Here is a 20,205-nt window from a genome sequence, read left to right on the forward strand (position 1 = left end):
GCATTTATAGAATTTGTGTTTGCAAGGAGACAACAGGATCCATTTGTATCTAAACAGAATTATCCCATATGTAATGTCTATCCCACTGAAAAAAACACATCATTGAATTATAGAAAGACCATTGAAATGCTATTCTGTTAACTACTGAGATATTAGTAAATGTCAGACTTCCATTTTTTCTATTTGAAGTTTGCACACAAAGTTTTATTTCACTTTCATTGTCTAAGCTCTGAATCCTCTTAGTGTCCACAAAATGCCACATTGGACAATTACAATATTGGAATTATTTCTGTAGGGTATTTGGAAATGCTATAATCATGCTTTAACTCATATCATACACTTATTCAGTCTTCTCCTTATTTATAGGCTAAGTCATTGTTTTTCAAATTATAAGTCATAACTTTAGTCTCTGTAACCTCCTTTAATCGGGAATGGTTCCTCAGTGTTTTCTTGTCTTCCATTACCTTGCTGTTATTTTGTAGAATGTCCCTCAATTTGAGTGTTTTGAGTTTATCTGGTATTTCTCATAATTAGAGTCAGGTTATTCATATTTGGCAGGAATACCCGGCAAGTGAAGTGTGTTGTTTTCAATGTTATATAGGAGGCATATGATGTTGATTATCCCATTACTAGTGATATTAACTTGGATCATTTGATTAAGGTGGTGTCTCCCAGTTTTTTCCCCAGTAAAGGAACTATTTTTCCCTTCAGTTAGTTTCTTTTGAGGAGATGCTTAGGGCTATGTAAATATCCTTTGAACACTGAATTTTTACCCCTTAGCTCTAGTGCTCATTGATGATTTTTGCCTGAATCACATATTATGATGATGGTTGCCAAATGGCAATTTTCTAACCTTATCATCCCTTCAAGCCGGCTCCTATGTCCCCATCATTCTTTTTTTTTTTTTTTTTTTTTTTTTTTTTTTTTTTTTTTTTTGTGGTACGCGGGCCTCTCACTGTTGTGGCCTCTCCCGTTGCGGAGCACAGGCTCCGGACGCGCAGGCTCAGCAGCCATGGCTCACGGGCCCAGCCGCTCCGCGGCATATGGGATCCTCCCAGACCGGGGCACGAACCCGTATCCCCTGCATCGGCAGGCGGACTCTCAACCACTGCGCCACCAGGGAGGCCCCCCATCATTCTTTGAGAACTCTCTTACTTCCTGGTTCACCAAGGTGTTTCAGGCTCATCTGGACTTTCCCTGGCCCAGTGTTTGATTGAACCATTTTGCTGAGAAGCTCTGGTTCTTTTTAGGGGGGAATGATTTTTAGAAACCAAGATCTGGGTGGTGCATGTCTCAATTGCTACTGAACTTCTCAGTGGCCAGAGCTAGGATACATGTATCTTTGTCTTTATATCTATAGATAGATCTAATATCTACATAGATAGATAGATAGATAGATAGATAGAAAGAAAGAAAATGCCATGCGTAGAACCTTGATTTCTATCTCAGTGTTTAGACACAAAACACAAAAATTGTTAAACTAGATCAGTTAAATTTTATACACTAAATGTAAGAATTCCAACAATCAGGTCATGAATATATAATTGTAATGTTATATTTCATTCTACAGTTTAAGACATTTGGTCCACAAACCCAACATAGTATGCCATTTGGTAATTCATTTGTCAAAAAATCACCCTTTCTATTAAATAATTTAAAGTAAATTGATTAACACGTATGACTTAATAAATGACGAAAAGGTTGAAAAATTGTAATAGCTAATAATCGTGATATAAAGTAAGATATTATTTTCTTATTTCTCACACAGAAAGCAGAAATAAAATCACTACCAGTATTCTTAAAGGGGGAGTAGGAAGAATTATTAATGACTGCACATATTTAGTGAGTCAAAAAAATGTGGAATGTAGGGAATTCCCTGACGGTCCAGTGGTTAGGGCTCCGAGCTTCCACTGCAGGGGGCACAGGTTCAGTCCTTGTACCAGAACTAAGATCTCTGCAAGCCCCTCCACATGGCCAGAAAAAAAAAGGAACATCTTTAGTTAGAGGAAAAGGTCCTAATTCCTTACGCCAATGTGCAAGACCTTTTATAATCTCACACACACACACACATACGTGCCTCTCCAGTCTCATCTCACACACCCCTCCCTCTAGGCATAGTGTGATCTGGGCACATTGGATCATCTTATACTTCCCTGTGCACTGGTGTGGTTGGCATGCCCTTCCCTTTCACTAATCTGCCTGGAAAAATCTGGTCCATCTCTCAGGTTCAGGTCACATATCACCTGCTCTATAGAACCTTCCAGGCAGAATTAGTTAATTCTTCCTCTAGAAGTTAATTCTTCCTTCTAGAAGCTCATATATTCCCTTCCAGTTGCTTCTTTCTCTATTCCTTACTAGATGTATCTTCCTTATATCCCCAACACAACACACTGTTAGGCTTTCAGGATAAATATTTGATGCATGCATAATGATTTAATTGGTTCTGAGAGTTTCAGTTTGATTACTATTATTATTTTTGCGGCCGTGCTGTGCAGCGTGCAGGATAGTTGTTCCCCGACCAGGGATAGGACCCAGTGTCCCCAGCAGTGGAAGCAGGAGTCCTAACCACTGGACCGCCAGGGAATTCCCTGAACTTGATTATTTTTTAAATGTTTTTAGATCACAACATCTCAAACCTTTAAAGTGACAATAATTAAGTAACCTTAAAAAGGTTTATTTGGCAAGCACTTTTGAGATGGACATATGAGCCCTTCTGCAGAGTTACCCTAACACCTGACCATCAGTCACTGACAGGTGTCCCACAGGGGGTGTCAGGTGGCCTGGGGATGGGGTGCTTTAGACCATTTTTCTCCTAACCCCCTGGAGCTCTCTCGTGCACGGCTGTACCCAGGGCCCATGCCACCACTACCATCTTGGACCCAAAATGTTCCTCTGATCCCCGAGTCACCTTGACATTCTGCCCTGCCTACCCTGCGGCAGCCATTCAGCCTCCTAGGCACCACCCAGGCCTCTCGTTTGTCCAGCCTCCCCTAGGGGACTAGAGGCTCTGAGCGACAGCCAGCATCCCTTGTGCCATGACCATTATAACACCGAGGAAGTGATAACCTCCCAAGGGGCCGTGCTGCTCGGTACGAGGCCACCTGGGCTGCCCTCAGCTCTTTTCAGAAAGCTCTCCCCTTCTAATCCTTACGCCAACTTTGATGTTTATTTTCTCTTTTAAGACTTCATTGAGGTAAACGTTCTAAGAAATGCAGAATTAAAAGAACATCTTTCTGCTGAGCCTATGATGTAGTTGACGGGGGAAAAAAATAAAGATGGAGAGAGGTGAGACTAGAGCTGGGCATTTGGTTGGGTGGAAAGGAATCGAGGGGCCAACAGACCCACCCGACAGGAGCATGTGGATGGAGACACCGAGACTGGTGAGGTCTGACCAGTGGGAGCCCTTGGACAGAGCGCTGAGGGGGTGAAGAGGGAGGCTCAGGGTGCTCACAACCAAGACGAAAACAAAGGAAGAGACTGGATCTACCCAGTTAGAATCCACAAAGTTCCCTTCACAAGTCCCTTCATCAGGAAATACTGCCTTTTGAATGTCACCAGTACCATTAGGTGCATCTTCTGAATTGACTTTTTCACTGTCTGGCTGCACTAGAACATCATCTGCTCATTTGCTCCAGTAGGAAAAGGGTCGCCTGTAGATGACTGATGTAAGTGACGGTCTAGTATAGCCTGCCTAAAAGTGCAATAAACATAAGTGAGGTTTGAAATATCTTTAATTCTTTAAAAATCATCCCATCTTTGGAATTCTAGCAACAGGCTTGGTGTAATATAAATTGAATTTGTTTGATAGACAAAGGAAGTTGTCATAAGTAGAATATGATTTATCAGATGCTGGCAGTTCCCCAAGAAACCTACTTTAGAAGTATTTACTCTAAATGAATAGACTTTGCAGCAGTACTTATAATTTGGTAAACGTTTGATGGCAAACTCGGTTTAACACTGGGGCTGCTTTAAGTCAATGAACACGTCGTTCAACAGTAGAAATGTTTGCATTATAGTTAGTATTGCAAAGTGTATATCTCTGTTTTTTTCTTTCTAGATCCTGGTTAGATAACAATGGGAAAAGTGCTGTTAAAAAGCTGAAGAATAGTTTGCCACTTAGAGAAGAACTAGATCGTTTAAAAGGTGAACTGTCCCATCAATTGCAGCTCTCGGATATCAGGTAATGAAGAAGAGAAAACCTAATTTAGAGATTAAAATAAACATGTATTACCTTTTGGTAAAGGTTTCTAACAGTTAAATATTTGCATCTTTAATTATTATGTTCACTAAATATTCAGTTATCTTTTTATGAAAGTAATCAAATGTTTATGTAAGAAAATCAATATGAATTTCTTGTTTAGAATAGTGAAGTAACGTTTAGATACTGATATTTTTAGCATAATAGTTTTTTTTAACATAATGGGTTGTGAAAAATATACTTTTCCTATGCCCATAATGTATAAAAAATAATTATTTCCCAATCATGTAGGCTGGTACTTAAGTTTAAAAAGAGGAAGGGAGATAAAAAATAAATGTTGTATTCTTTTATTCTATGTTATATAGCATGACTTTTTTTCTTTTCTTTTTCTTTTTTTTAAATTGAGGTATAATTGACATATAACATTATATTAGTTCCAAGTGTTTTACATGATAATTCATTATTTGTATACATTGCAAAATGATCACCACAATAAGTCTAGTTAACATCTGTCACCATACATAGTTACAAAGAAATTTTTTTCTTGTGATGAGAACTTTTAGGATCTACTCTTTAAGCAACTTTCAAAATACAATACAGTATTATTACCTTTAGTCACTATAACATGACTTTTAAAATGTTTTCATAAACTTAGAAATCACAGTTGTATAAAGATACATGCTGAGTCTTTGTCTATTATAAAAATAGATTTAACAGCTGTTACAACCCTAGGGAGGGGGTGGTGTGATTCAGTCATGGGACTCTGCATTACAAGTACCCTGAAATATTGTCATCTGGTCTGGAGCTTAAGCTTCTATTACTCTTTGCTATAGCCTGTTTTGTTGTTTTCAGCCATCATTATCAGGACTTTTTACTTATATTGAACCAAATGACCATTTGGGTACCATAACAGCACCTTTTTCCTGGGCTTGCAGAATACAGATAGTACTTATATGTTCTGTTCTTATGTATTCAAATCATAGTTGTCCAAGATAATTCAAATTTCAGAGGAAAGTGTTTACACTTGGACTGTGTGGGATGTTTGGGTTTGTGCTGATAGCTGCTGTCTTTTCATCACATCCAAGCTTTGATTAGAGGGGCCCTTCCAATTCCATAATCTAGTAACATAGACTTCACTAACTAAAAACAAAATAATAAGATCCTTCTTAAAGGTTTATAAAAAAACAAATTAATATGCATGAAAATAACTTTTTCTAAATAAATTTTAAGAGATGTGAGAAGGCAGATTGGATCAGGAAATTGAAAGGATTTCTTAAACATAAAGAGAAATAAACATTATTTTACAATATAGTAGAGAAATTTCTCAGCTATGGTAAATATCAGTAGCTATAACCCATATAAACAAAAGCTCTTCGAGGTTCTCAGTTTTTAGGAGTGCAAAGGGGTCCCAAGACCAAAACATTTGAGGACCATGGACGTGAGTGTCTTGGCTTACTGGGAAATTAACCAAGTCTCCAATGAAAGGAAGCATTGTGACTGATGACATTGTGTATTAAAGGAATAATTCTGAAAGCCGATTTCACTTTATCAGAAATGACATTCATCAGAATTGGTGTTAGGATGAAGAAGGAACCTAAGTTTTCTGAAAGCCTGTTGAGCGCCTTCCTCCTTCACATGTTCATCCCCTATGATTTACACTACCTGTGCTATAAGAAGTGTCCCCACTGGGCAAGCATGAAGGGAAACCTTAGGAAGACTAGAGGCAGTTTGTTGAAGGTCACAGAGCTAGTAAATCACAGAATTAGAATTCGAAGGTTGGTTTTCTGATACTACTTAATACCGGTGCTCTTTACACATACACAGAAGTGCCTCTGTGACATCATGTGAATATCAAGTTCCATTTTGTCACTGAGATGTAATAATGCTCATCTATAAAATGAGCAGATTACACGATGTCGTAAAAATCATTTTCTCTAGAATATGATAAAAAAAATTCTGATAAACCAAACTGGAATTCCTAGTTGGAACTTAAATCTAAGACAACATCATTGTCATTAAACAATGTAAAGAAGAAAAAGATCTTTGTCAACGTTTTCCCCATTTCATCCTCTATTTTAAGAGAAACAACACAGTGTATTTGCCTGTTTTCAGTCTTTGGATAGCTGCATATAGTGCTAAGATTTTTACCCTCTGGTAAATGATTCATTTCCCATTTGGCTGCTTCTTGAAAAATGAGTTAGTTTGGAAACATGTTGTGTGTCTCCTTGAGAAAGCAACTCCTTGGCTTTCACAGGAGTCAAGCAGTGGGGGCGAGTGTGTGCCTCCCTCTGTGGGGACATGGGTGTTAATGGGCCGTGTGCTCTGTTGGACCAGGTGGCAGAGGAGCTGGGGCATCGCCCACCGCTGCAGCCAGCTGCACAGTTTAGGCCGCTTAGCCCAGCAGAACTTGGAAAGCCTTAAAAATGCAAAAGGTAAACAATTTCCATTCACTTCCGAAATCCATATCCCTTAACGGCTATACACATCTGTAAATTCTAGAGGAAAGCTACGTGTTAAAAGTCTTTGTATTGATAGATGTGACTTTGTATCAGCTGAATTTTAAAATCTGTTCCTTTGACTTAAACAGTGACATAAAATTAGGGTTTAAGCTTCTACCGAATTTAATCCTGAGTTGATACGTGAAGTTCACATAATTATTTGCACAGTGCTGAAAGAAGGAAGCCTCTCTGGACAGTGACCAAAGGTTTGTGTTTTACCATCAGGATGTACGATAATATTTACAGACCGGTCCGGGATGAGTGCAGTGGGCCATGTGATGCTGGGAACAATGGATGTCCATCATCACTGGACAAAAGTAAGAAAAAGCTTAAAAGCAAAAATAATCTCTAATTTGTTATCGACATACTTTTGTTTCAAACTATGCTAATATGTCAGTAAACTGAAAGAAATTTGAATCATCTGTTTGCAGATCAGATGCGTAATATTTTGTAGTTTAAATTCTTAGAGGACTGATTTCTAAGTCCGTTTTTATTTGGAAATTTTATAGTCTTTTCTGAAGCATAGCCTAAAGGCCTTCATTCTGTTGTTTTGTTTGTTTTGTTTTTAGCAGATTTACTGTGGTATAATTGACTTACAATAAACTGTTCATATTTAGTGGGTATAATTTGATGAGATGTGACATATGTAAATACCCGTGAAACCATTACCATAATCAGGATAGTGAACACATCCATCACCCACAAAAGAGTGCTCATGTCCCTTGTAAACCGTCTCTTCCATCCACCACCCGCTACCCAAGCAACCACTGGTCTGCTTTCTGTCACTATAGATTAGTTTATATTTCTAGAGTTTTATATAAGTGGAATCAGAGTATGTTGGGGTTAGGATCTGATTTCTTTCATTTGGCATAATTTGAGATTCATCCATGCTATTGTGTGTATTTATTCCTTTTTATTTCCACGTAGTATTCCATCATATGGATATACCAGTTTGTTTATCCATTCACTTATTGATGGATGTTGGGTTGTGTCAGCTTTTGGCTACTAGAAATAAAGCTGCTATGAACATTTATCTACAAAGTTTATATGGACATATATTTCCTTTTCCCTTGGGTAAATACCTAAAAGTGGAATGGCCAGATATGTTAGGGTATTTTAACTTTTTGAGAAACTGCCAACACTTGCTATGGTCATCTTTTTAATTTTAGCCACTCTAAGAGGTGTGTGGTTCTATCTCATTGTGGGTTTAATTTGCATTTCTCTAATGATGAATGGTGGTGAGCATCTTTTCATGTGCTCTTTTGCCATCCATATATCTTCTTTGGTGAAATATCTGTTCAAATCAAATATTTGGTAGAAAATATTTGCAAACCACCTACCTGACAAAGTCTTTGTATCTAAATATATAAAGGACTCTCAAAGCTCAACAGTAAAAAAATAAACAATTAGAAAGTGGGCAAAGAACATGAACAGATATGTCACAGAAGAGGACATACAGATGACGAATAAACACATGAAAAACCATAGGGAAATGCAATGAGATGTCACTGCACACCTGTCAGAATGGCTAAACTGAAAAATAATGACACCACCAAATGCTGGCGAGGATGCAAAAAAACTGGATCACTCATCCGTTCCTGTTGAGAATGTAAAGTGGCACAGGCACTCTGGCAAAGAGTCTGGCAGTTTCTTATAATAGTAAACACGTGTTTATCATGTGGTTTGGCAGCTGCCCTCTTGGGCCTTTATACTAGAGAAATGAAAAATTATATTCACACCAAAACTGTACACAAATGTTCGTGATAGCAAAAAACTAGGAAGAACTCTAATACCCTCCAGTGTTTGAATGGTGACACAAAACTTGGCACATCGATGCAACAGAACACCACTCGGTGGTAAGAAGGAATGAGCTGCTGATACAGGCAACAGCCTGGGTGGCTCTCAAGGGCATTGTACAAAGTGAAAAAAGTCAATCTTACAGGAATACATGCTGTATGATTCCATTTATATAACATTCTTCAAATAATAAAATTATAGAAAGAACAGATTAGTGGTTGCAGGGGTCGGGGTGGCTATGGAAGTGCAGCAGAGGGGATCCTTGTGATGGAACTCTTCTATGTCTTGACTGTGGTCGTGTCACATGAATCTCTACATGTGATAAATCTGCATATGATTAAATACACATGAGTGCAAGTAAGACTGATGAAATCTGAACAAGGTTAGTGGACTGTAGCCATGTCCGTTTCCTGGTTGTGATTGTATATAGTTTTGCAAGATGTCACCATTGGAGAAACTGGGTGAAAGACGTGTGAATCTACAGTTATCTCAAAATTAAAGGTGTTTAAAACGTAGCTACCATTTACACATGAATAACTCGTTTAGAGAAAAATTGAAAAGTAGGTAGTAAAATTGTTTTTCAAAAAGTGTTAGAAGTATATTATAAATACTTTGTAGAATTTTTATACTGCTATTGCTTTTATTATAGCAGAGTTTTTGATGCCTTTCAACTCCTCTAATATAACTGCAACTTTCTGTATAAAATCTGAGTCCATATGTAGGACACAGGTCCTTCCCCGACCCAGCGCCACCTGCCTCTTCAGCCTCGCCTCCTTCCACTTAGGCCACGTGTGCCACCCTCCAGCCACACCAAACTCCTTGTTTTTGAACCTGCTTTGTCCCTATTGGTGCTCCCAGGTTTGCACATGCTTTTTTCTTCCCCTGAAACTTTCCCACATGCAGCTAACCTCCTCTATTCCTTTTTTTAAAAATTGAAATATAGTTGATTTACAATGTTGTATTAATTTCTGGTATACAGCAGAGTAATTCAGTAATTATACATACATACACATATTCTTTTTCATATTCTTTTCCATTATGGCTTATTACAGGATATTGAATATAGTTCCCTGTGCTATACAAGAGGACCTTGTTGTGTATCTATTTTATATTTAGTAGTTTGTATCTGCTAATCCCAAACTCCTAATTTATTCCTCCCCCACCTCCTTCCCCCTCTGGTAACCATAAGTTTGTTTTCTGTGTCTGTGAGTCTGTTTCTGCTTCGTAGATAAGTTCATTTCTGTCATATTTTAGATTCCACGTATACGTGATGTCATATGGTATTTGTCTTTCTCTGTCTTATTTCGCTTAGTTTGGTCATCTCTAGGTTCATCCATGTTGCTGCAGATGGCACTGTTTCATTATTTTCTATGGCTGAGTAATATTCCATTGTATATATGGACCACATCTTCTTTATCCATCCATCAATAGACATTTAGGTTGTTTCCATGTCTTGGCTATTGCGAATAGTGCTGCTATGAATATTGGGGTGCATATATCTTTTCAAATTATAGTTTTGTCTGGATATATGCCCAGGATTAGGATTGCTGGATCATATAGCAACTCTATTTTTAGTTTTTTAAGGAACCGCCCTACTGTTCTCCATAGTGGCTGCAGCAACTTACATTCCCACCAACAGTGTAAGAGGGTTCCCTTTTCTCCACATGCTCTGCAGCATTTGGTATTTGTGGACTTTTTGATGATGGCCATTATGACCAATGTGAGGTGGTACCTCATTGTAGTTTGGATTTGCATTTCTCTAATAATTAGCAATGCATCTAACCTTCTCTAAATCCTCTTTATCTTTTCATATTGGTTACATTAGACGTCTTTAGAAACTTTTGCTTGACCCTCCAGTCCCTTCACCCTTATGTGGCACTTGGTACGCTGAATTCTGATTCTTGTTTTGTTTCCCTGCACCCTTACCATGAGCCCTGGCAAACAGGGACACAAATTCTTATAATCTCTATATTTCAAGGACTCAGTTTAGTACTTAAGTACATGGTAGGTGCTCCATAATTGAATTTAGTTGAATTAAGGGAAATTCTGAAGGAATAGACTTTCTAATAGAATAGAAATTCGAAGGAATAGACTTGGAATTGAAATATGTAGACTTTATTTCTAAAACCTTTATTACACCATTTAATCTTTCTAACCTAATTTGAGATTCTCACCTGAATATTTAAATGTTAGTACTTAACACTTATTTTTATTTGGAACATATTTCTTTTCTTCTGCAATCTCTTCAATTCCTAGCTAAAAGTTCCTAAGATTTAGGGTGGTTTGTTTTGAATATTAATATTTCCAGCATTCCATAGCTTTTTTCTTATTGCTTACTTGAACTTCCCTTCTAGTAAAATAATTTATAATTTTCTTGTTAGAATTTCTCAGTACCATTTATTGGCGTCCTAAACTTGGACTGTTAAAGTACCATAAAACTAAATATTCCTTCCCTTTTTTTTCAAAAAAAAAAACACTGTAGCTTTTTGAAAGATTACCAAGTTATTTTGACCTGCAGAGGAGGCTGATGCTTCTGGAGGACCAAATAAGCTATCTTCTAGGTGGCATCCAAGTTGTTTATATCGAAGAATTACAGCCAGTGTTGACACTTGAAGAATATTACTCTCTTCTCAACGTGTTCTATAATAGACTCTTGAAAAGTCGAATACCTTTTCACCCTCGGAGTTTGCGTGGTTTGCAAATGATCCTTAACAGGCAAGTATCTAAAACAATTACTTTTATTCATTCACTCAGATGGGCTGTGTGTGTCCATGCATGAAATTGTTTTGTATTTCCATGTGTGATTCTTAGGAATTAAAGAAAGGAAGGTCACCACCTCTGTTGGCAACACTCTTACACATGAGAAAAGCCAACATGAGAGGATTGAAAGATTGAGTCTCTAGAACATTCTGTAAATATATTGCCACTTACAGGGCAAATCAGTCCTGTGGAAAACTTTATAGGATTATACTAATGTGAAATCAACAGTGTGCATATCAGGCACTGTGCTTGGTACTTAAATGCATTATTTCTAGCTCTCACAACCTCACCATGGAGTGGGTTACTACCCCCATCTTACAGATGAGGAAGGTCACAGGGCCAGGAAGGGTGTGGTCATCCTGATAGTGTGTCTCTTTGGGGACAGCAAAACTTCAAATCAATTCTGCTACACAGGAAGTCCACTACATATGAAACTTCAAGTTGCAAACTTTCAAAGATGCAAACGTGCGTTCACCTGTCCAATCTCATAAGTTAGTTCATGTGTCTGCTGTACATTGTCACATGCATGCATTCTCTACAAGTGGTTGTGCTTTTGTGTACTTCACTGTACAGTATTGTAGAGAGTACAGTAGTACAGTATCTTTATTTCAAGTGTTTGTTTTTTATGTAGTCTTTGTGTGAAAAGTATTATAAACCTACTACAGTACAGTGCTATATAACCAAATTGTGTTAGTTGGGTACCTAGGCTAACTTGTTGGACTTAGCAAACAAACTGGACTTAGGAACGCACTCTCGAAACGGAACTCGTTCATATGTAGGGGACTTACTGTACCTTTAAAGTGGATTTTCTTGATGAGTTCCTTATCCATTAATCGGACTAAGAAAATCGTTTCTTTGGGGGTGGAATGGGAGTGGAGAGGTCGCTGATTTTTCCTTTTATGTATGCTTTATTACAGTGACAGATATGCTCCAAGTTTGCACGAACTTGGGCATTTTAACATTCCGATCCTCTGCGATCCAGCAAACCTCCAGTGGTTTATTCTCACCAAAGCCCAACAGGCAAGAGAGAACATGAAAAGAAAAGAAGAGTGAGTGTTCTTAGCTCTCTTCCTGTCTTACCATTCCATCTAATCGTTAAAAATATTCAGGTAGTCAGAACTCATAAGTAGGGGAAATTAAAACTGTATTGAACTTAGGAAAGCGACTGTATTAAACTGTATGTCACTTAGGAGTAACATATTTATTTATTCCCCCCCGGTTGTGCCAGGGATTGGATGTGGCTGTTTTCTCAGTATAATAACCTCAGTTGCATTCCCACCATGTACCTCAATTTGAGAAGCAGGGCTTGCTAATATAAAAGTCAACTCAGGAGCAGAATGAAAGATAAGAGTATCAGAAAGAAACTGTGCAGATGGAAAAGGGTGGCAACAAGGGGGGAAAATTCAGTTACTACTTGATTAATTGGAATCTTCACTGTTTAAAATTTTGAAATCTGCTGATAGAAAACAAGCCTCGTCTGCACTGTCATTAAATGGAGAACAAATCTTAAAGTGAAAAAGGGTTTTGGCTCATAAGCAGTGCTGTCTCTATGCCATTTGTATCTTTGAAGGAATCCTGTTATAGTCAGTAGTTTTGTAGGCAGTGAGATAGTGTTGATGATGTTTCATGGATCTACTATGAAGAAAGGGAGAGTAGTATATTCAAAACAGGGTGGTTTTCCTAAAGATGTGGCCTAAGGAGGTTTGGCTAGCAGGGATTCATTCATTCATGCAGCCGTCATTTGCTGTGACCGTTGTGGATCAGAAGCTGTGCAAGGCGCCACTGGTAGAACGATGAAGGCCTGGTGCCCAGGCTCACAGGAGACGCAGGTGCCCTCGGTGTCAGGGGTGGTGGACGGAGAGGCGTCATGCGTGAGAGGAGCCAAGGCTGATGCTCTGGGAAGGGAACAGGAAGCAGAGGCTGTGGCCGAGGAGGCCGAAGCTGATGTGTCTGGGGCGGAGGGTAAGGAGGGTGGGGGGCAGGAGCCTGGTGGGTGGAGGACCGGGGTGATTGTCCGAGTGTGCTGCTGGGGCCCCCCTCTGGTTACTTACTTCTCTGGCCTTGCTGCCCGTTCTCTCCTCGATCTACACAAATTGCTTGTTTAAAAAGCCAAGGATGTGAAACAGAGAAAGGGTGGCCACACAGGAGGGCTGTGGACATGATCCGTTTCCCAGGAGATGATGGGGTCATTTTATGCATCAAATAAGTGAAGGAGTCACATATCTGTTTCACTTGTGGAATTGGTGACAGTTCCTGGCCAGATCCTATTTAACAAATAGCCTGCTTCTGGACTGGTTGGTGAGCATTTGTGTTTGTGTCGTTACCTTTTCTAACCATAAGTTTGTTTTCGAACTCTATGAGTCTGTTTCTGTGTTGTTAATAAGTTCATTTGAATCACTTTTTCTTTAGATTCCACATGTGATATCATATTTGTCTTTCTCTGACTTCCTTCCCTTAGTATGATCATCTCTAGGTCGATCCATGTTTCTGCAAATGGCATTATTTTGTTCTTTTTTTTTTTTTTTTGGCGGTACACGGGCCTCTCACTGTCGTGGCCTCTCCCGTTGCGCAGCACTGGCTCCAGACGTGCAGGCTCAGCGGCCATGGCTCATGGGCCCAGCCGCTCTGCGGCATGTGGGATCTTCCCGGACCGGGGTACAAACCCGTGTCCCCTGCATCGGCAGGCAGACTCTCAACCACTGCGCCACCAGGGAAGCCCTATTTTGTTCTTTTTAATGGATGAGTAATATTCCATTCTATGTATGTACCACATCTTCTTTGTCCATTCCTCCGTCTATGGACATTTAGGTTGCTTCCATGTCTTGGCTATTGTAAATAGTGTTGCAGTGAACGTTGGGGTGTATGTGGCTTTTCAAATTATGGTTTTCTGCAGATATACGCCCCAGCAGTGGGATTGCTGGCTCATATTATAATAGCTCTAGTGTTAGTTTTTTAAAGGAACCTCCATACTATTCTCCATAGTGGCTGTTACTGATGTCCATTCCCACCAGTGACATAGGAGAGTTCCCTTTTCTCCGTGGCCTCTCCAGCATTTATTGTTTGTAAATGTTTTGATGATGGTGATTCCAACTGGTGTGAGGTGGTACCTCATGGTAGTTCTGCTTTGCATCTTTCTAATAATTAGCGATGTTCGACAGATGAATGGATAAAGAAGATGTAGCACATATATACAATGGAATATTACTCAGCCATAAAAAAAGAAATTGAGTTATCTGAGTTATTTGTAGTGAGGTGGATGGACCTACAGTCTGTCATACAGAGTGAAGTAAGTCAGAAAGAGAAAAACAAATACCATATGCTAACACATATATATGGAATCTAAAAAAAAAAATGGTTCTGAAGAACCTAGGGGCAGGACAGGAATAAAGATGCAGAGGTAGAGAATGGACTTGAGGACACGAGGAGGGGGAAGGGTAACCTGGGACGGACTGAGAGCGTGGCATGGACATATATACACTACCAAATGTAAAATAGCTAGTGTGAAGCAGCCACATAGCACAGGGAGATCAGTTTGGTGCTTTGCGATGACCTAGAGGGGCGGGATAGGGAGGGTGGGAAGGAGACACAAGAGGGAGGGCATATGGGGATATATGTATACATATAGGTGATTCACTTTGTTATACAGCAGAGACTAACACAACATTGTACAGCAATTATACTCCAATAAAGATGTTAAAATATAAAAATACAAAAAATTTTTTTTAAGTTACTGATGTTGAGCATCTTTTCATGTGCCTTTTTTTTCAACAGTGTAAAATTTACCTCTTGAAATTGGCTTCTTGAAAGTCTGCCCTGTTTGAATTCTTTTGCGATTACCAATCCCAGGACATTTCTTGAGGGCAGGTGTCATTTACAGCGCCCCCAGGCCTTGTGACTATTAAGTGCCCTTCAGCACTGGTTTTTAACTTGTTTTTCTGGGAAATGGCCACAAAGCGGCAGGATTTCTTCATGCCAGCTCTGCTGCCTTGGGCACCCAGAGCCTTAGCGAGACTCTTGTTTCTGGGTTGTAAATTAGAGTGGAATGTGCCAGAACAAACACCCAAGGGCTTTTGTCTCACTGCCCCTTCCCCCTTCCCCTCCACCCCCAGACAATACCCAACCCCTGCAAAACCGCTCTGCTGAGTGTGCTGTTGTCCAGAGGCAGGGCGACTGTACGGACGGAGCTGGAGGTGGGAGCCCCACCACTAGGAGACGTGGAGACCAGGTGACTTTTCAAAGCTCTTCCAGCCCAGAGAGTCCACAATCCTTTGGGTGCAGTAGGCTTGGTTTAGCTGTAGGAGGGCCCACCTGGACCTGGAGGCTGTGGTCCCATCCAGAGGGGACCAGGCACTAGAGGGCCAAGGAGGGGCTCATCTGCTGGCAGATCCTCCCCAGCTCCCTCAGCCCCAGGACAGTCCAGCCTTGGGAACCAAGCCTGCTCAGGCTCTAGGGATGTGACACCTGCCCAGGTCTTAATATTCACAAGGCCTGCAGGGCTGTAAATAAATAACACCTGTCCTCAAGAAATGTCCTGGGATAAGTAATCAAAAAAGAATTCAAATCAGTGCAGTATTTCAAGAAGCCAATTTCAAGAGGTAACATTATTCACACTGTTTAAAAAAAAATGACAAGATGCTCAACATCCCTAATTATTAGAGAAACACAAATCAAAACTGCAACAAGGTCTCACCTTGCACTGGTCACAATGGCCATTACCCAAAAGTCTACAAACTATAGTAGCTGGAGAGGTTGCAGAGAAAAGGGAACCCTCCTAAGCTGCTGGTGGGAATGGAAACTGGTAACAGCTACTATGAAGAACATTATGGAGGTTTCTTTAAAAATTAAGGATAGAACTACCATATGATCTGGCAATCCCACTCCTGGGCATATCTGGAGAAAACCATAATTTGAAAAGACACATGCACCCCAATGTTCATTGCAGCACTACTTACAATAACCAAGACATGGAAGCTTCCTAAATGTCCATCAGCAGAGGAGTGGATAAAGAAGATGTGGTCCATATATACAGTGGAATATTACTCAGCCATAATAAAGAATGAAATAATGCCATTTGCAGCAACATGCATGGACCTAGAGATGATCATACTCAGTGAAGTGAGTCAGACAAAGATAAATACGATTATCACTCATATTTGGAATCTAATTTTTTTTAAATGATGCAAATGAGCTTACACAACAGAAACAGACTTAGACTTCAAAAACAGTTATGGTTACTCAAGGGGAAACATTGGGGGGGGGAGGAATAAATCAGGAACTTGGGATTAACATACACACACTACTACATGTAAGACAGAAAAACAACAAGTACCTAGTGTATAGTACTGGGACCTCTACTGAATATTCTGTGATAATCTATATGAGAAAAGAATATATGTGTATGTATAACTGAATCACCTTGCTTTACACCTGAAACTAACAATGTTGTAAATCAACTATACCCCAATAAAATCTTTAAAAAAATAAGCACTGAAGGATAAACCAGAAATCAATTAATTAATTAATTAATTGTAAGTCTCACCTACCTTCCGTTATGAGGCCTGATGATCTTGCTACATCGTATCTGCTGCTTTTTCTGTTTTCACACTGGGCGTTCTATAGCTTTGAAATAGTGCCAGTAGATTTTTAAGGAAGGAAAATAAAAAGAAATAAAAATCAAATATTTTAGTTTTTGAGCGTTTCATCCACCAGTTGCTGAGGTAAATCAAACCCCATGATCCATCTTGATTCCTGTCCTGCTTCCTCATTCCCCACATCCCGGCCGGCCGACCTCTCAGCTCCACGTTCTCCGTCTCTCCAGAACCCCGCCCATCTCGTGTCCCTTCCCGCTGCGCCCGGGTCTCAGCCTCCACCATCCTGTGATGCCCTGTCCGGTGTCCACGCCCCCGCATGCACGCCCCCACCCAGTGGATTCTCAGCCGAGCAGCCGGAGCGAGTGGTCCTTTGAGAGCCCGGATGTGCTCCTGCCTGCGAGGCCCCGCCGTCGGCCTCCTGAACTCGCCTCCTAAGACGCTGCCCTCACCCCTGCTGCTCCTGCGAGAGGAGCTTCTTACCTCCTCAAGGACACGCGCTGCGCCCCTGCCTGGAGCCCTTCTCCCCCATGGCTTCAGGCTCCGCCCCTTCCCAGCCTCAGGTCTCGGCTCCCCTGCCACCCAGCAGCTTCCCCTCATCCCTCCCACCTGCCGCCCATCTCCCTATGACACGCTGTTTTCCTTGTTCATTTACTGTCTGCTCCTCCCCCGCCCCCCCCGCCCCAGATAGCATGTGAGCTTCATGAGGGCAGAGGCTTTGTCTCCTTTGTTCGCTCCAGTGCTGGGGTCGGGGCCTGGCACATGGGAGGCTTCAGTCAATACTCACCGACCGGATCCACTGACGCTCGTGCTCCCCTGGCCTCCTTCTGGCTCTGGGCTCCGGAGCCTTCATCCCTGTCCCCTCCAACACGGAGGGTAAGAAACCATTTCCTGCTGGTCCCGTCCCGCCTGCCCCCTTGGCCTGGGCCCCCTGCAGCCGTCTGCCCCGGCCCGGCTGAGTCTCCCCTCCCCGCCGCCTTCTCTCCTCTCCCTGCCCCGCCTTCCCTCCCTAGTCTGGCCGCCTGCATCGCAGCCACTCGGTGCTGGTTAGGCAGCCTTCTTGCCTTAGATGAAGCCTGTTCTGAGACAGTGGTTTTCAGACACTTTGAGCTGCATCTCTCTTTATAAAGTGGATTCTCAAGTGGAAACCCAATTGATAAAGAAAGATAAAGGTTGGCAGGTGCTCCAGTTGAAGAGGAAAGGAACTGGAGGCCGTCCGTACCCACGAGGGCCCTCAGAGCACCTCTGCACCACCCTCGGCTTGCTGAGCCGTTTAAAGACCACTGTTCTAAGCTAACATCTGGGTCCTGTCCTTCTAGCCCCCGCACAACTTTCTGCAGGTTGCCTCACTTGCAGCGCCTGTGTCTTACCCTTGGCGGGCAGAAGACAGAACCTGTGCCCTGGTGGGGAGAGAGCGGGGAGGGCGGCCTCCTCCAGCCCCTGGTCCTGGGGTTTTTCAGGAATCTCCAGAAGTCGCTCCTGCCCGGGTCAGGGTTGGACTGTAGGGCCTCCTGAAGCTGCCGGTGGTGCTCTCAGCTTTCTGCTTTTCTCAGTCACCAACAGCTGCTCCCGGAGGAGGGATAAGAGGCTTTTGAATTATGCATTAATTAGACAACAAGGACCTACTGTAGAGCCCACGGAACCATACTCAATATTTTGTAGTAACCTATAAGGGAAAAGAATCTGACAAAGAGTAGATATATGTATGTATAACTGAATCACTTCTCTGTACACCAGAAGCCAGCACAACATTGTAAATCAACTATACTTCAATTAAAAACATTTTTTAATTAGAAGTTAAATAAAAAACAAAGATTTTTAAAAAGCCAAAAAAATTATTGTATTAATTATCTTTACCCCATTACTGGTAAAAAGATTTAACAAATACTTAGAGATACATGTGGAAATAATAGGTGCTACAAGATACCTATGGACAGTCTTCTGAGCGTATAATTTGGCCTTTGTGGATACCATTTTCAGTGTTGAGAGTAGAAAGCTATGGCCCAATATACAAAAATATCTTTTACATTTTATGTTCTTTTATTTGGTTATAGCTTGTGGCAATCAGATGTTTGTTTTCAACATAACAGGTTGAAAGTCATTGAAAACGAATTGATGCAGGCTTCCACGAAGAAATTTTCTCTGGAAAAGTTTTATAAGGAGCCCAGCGTTTCAAGTATACAAATGGTGGACTGTTGTAAGAGACTTCTAGAACAATCACTGCCTTATCTACAAGGGATGCACCTGTGCATTTCACATTTTTACTCTGTTATGCAGGATGGAGACCTTTGTATTCCTTGGAATTGGAAGAATGGAGAAGCCATTAAATAACACAGAAATCTGTATTATTTTTTAAAGAGATAAGAAACTGCTAAACTTATTTAAATCCACAATTTGATGTAACAGTATTACTGATGTGTTACAAGAACAAAGTTTCTAACTGCTGCTTTAAAAGTAGACCTTTAAAAAATTAATTTCTATTAGGAAATTTGTTTTAAAAAGGTTTTATCTCCCAATCTTGTAGTGTTTCTTATCTGATTGGCAGGACTGGCTGAAAAGATGTTAGAAAGAAAGGATTCTACAGGGTGAAAGATATATATATATATATATATATATACACACACACACACACACACACACACACACACATATATATATTTTTTTATGAGTGAATGTTGGTAAGTATAAACAGGTCTCGTTCAGTATAGCTCTGGAGTTGCAGAACTCATTTCCACTTGTAACAATTCAACGTGCAACTTTATAGTTACATCACATGTATCGATATACACACCTGTATTTTGCAGCCAATTATGGACAGTTTGAGTCCAAAACAGATGACTGATGGGTAGTAAAAATTCGTTAATCAAATTTTGCCTAAAGAGAGAGTAGATGGGAAAAAGCAATTGAATGAATAAATGATATTGACATTATCATAAGCTGTCTGATACAGTTTGTTAAAGCATTTCCAGAAACAGAGAATTTAAAGTTTTCCTATGCATTAAGATAGTCTAACTGTTGATGGCCTATAACCAAGAGACAGTGAATTTTTTTGAAACACTGAATGAGGTGATTCATTTGTTTGAAGGACAAACACTATCCAGAAAAATCCTTGTTTCTCAAAGAGTTCCATCAAGTAGGGCCAAGTTTAAAATGATTCGGGCCATTCAGGATCTGCCACCCCTCTCAACCCCGGTCTTCCAATGATTAGAACACTGGTTAGAGCCCCTCTGAGTCACCCCCTGTCCATAGTTGTGTGGACTTTCCTGGACCCACCACCCAGCCCAGCCCCAAGCCCTACAGACAAACACAGGGCTTCTCTCTGTGGATATTTCCCTTAGGATAATATTTTTAACCAGATCCAAAA

General features: G+C 40.6%; 1 protein-coding gene across 1 annotated transcript in view; it reads left to right on the top strand.

Moving 5' to 3' along the window:
- Positions 1-19,172, top strand: part of TCAIM (T cell activation inhibitor, mitochondrial) — a gene marked incomplete at both ends in the record, with an annotated part of 36,860 nt that extends 17,688 nt beyond the window's left edge. Inside the window, 6 exons of the mRNA XM_079713636.1 lie at positions 4,058-4,180; positions 6,533-6,630; positions 6,922-7,013; positions 10,976-11,208; positions 12,171-12,302; positions 18,932-19,172. Of these exons, the coding sequence (XP_079569762.1) occupies positions 4,058-4,180; positions 6,533-6,630; positions 6,922-7,013; positions 10,976-11,208; positions 12,171-12,302; positions 18,932-19,172 (919 nt within the window). The remainder of the gene's footprint in view (positions 1-4,057; positions 4,181-6,532; positions 6,631-6,921; positions 7,014-10,975; positions 11,209-12,170; positions 12,303-18,931) is intronic.
- Positions 19,173-20,205: the final 1,033 nt, after the last annotated feature.

The sequence above is a fragment of the Hyperoodon ampullatus genome (assembly GCF_949752795.1).
Source record: "Hyperoodon ampullatus genome assembly, chromosome: 10".
NCBI classification, from domain to species: domain Eukaryota; kingdom Metazoa; phylum Chordata; class Mammalia; order Artiodactyla; family Ziphiidae; genus Hyperoodon; species Hyperoodon ampullatus.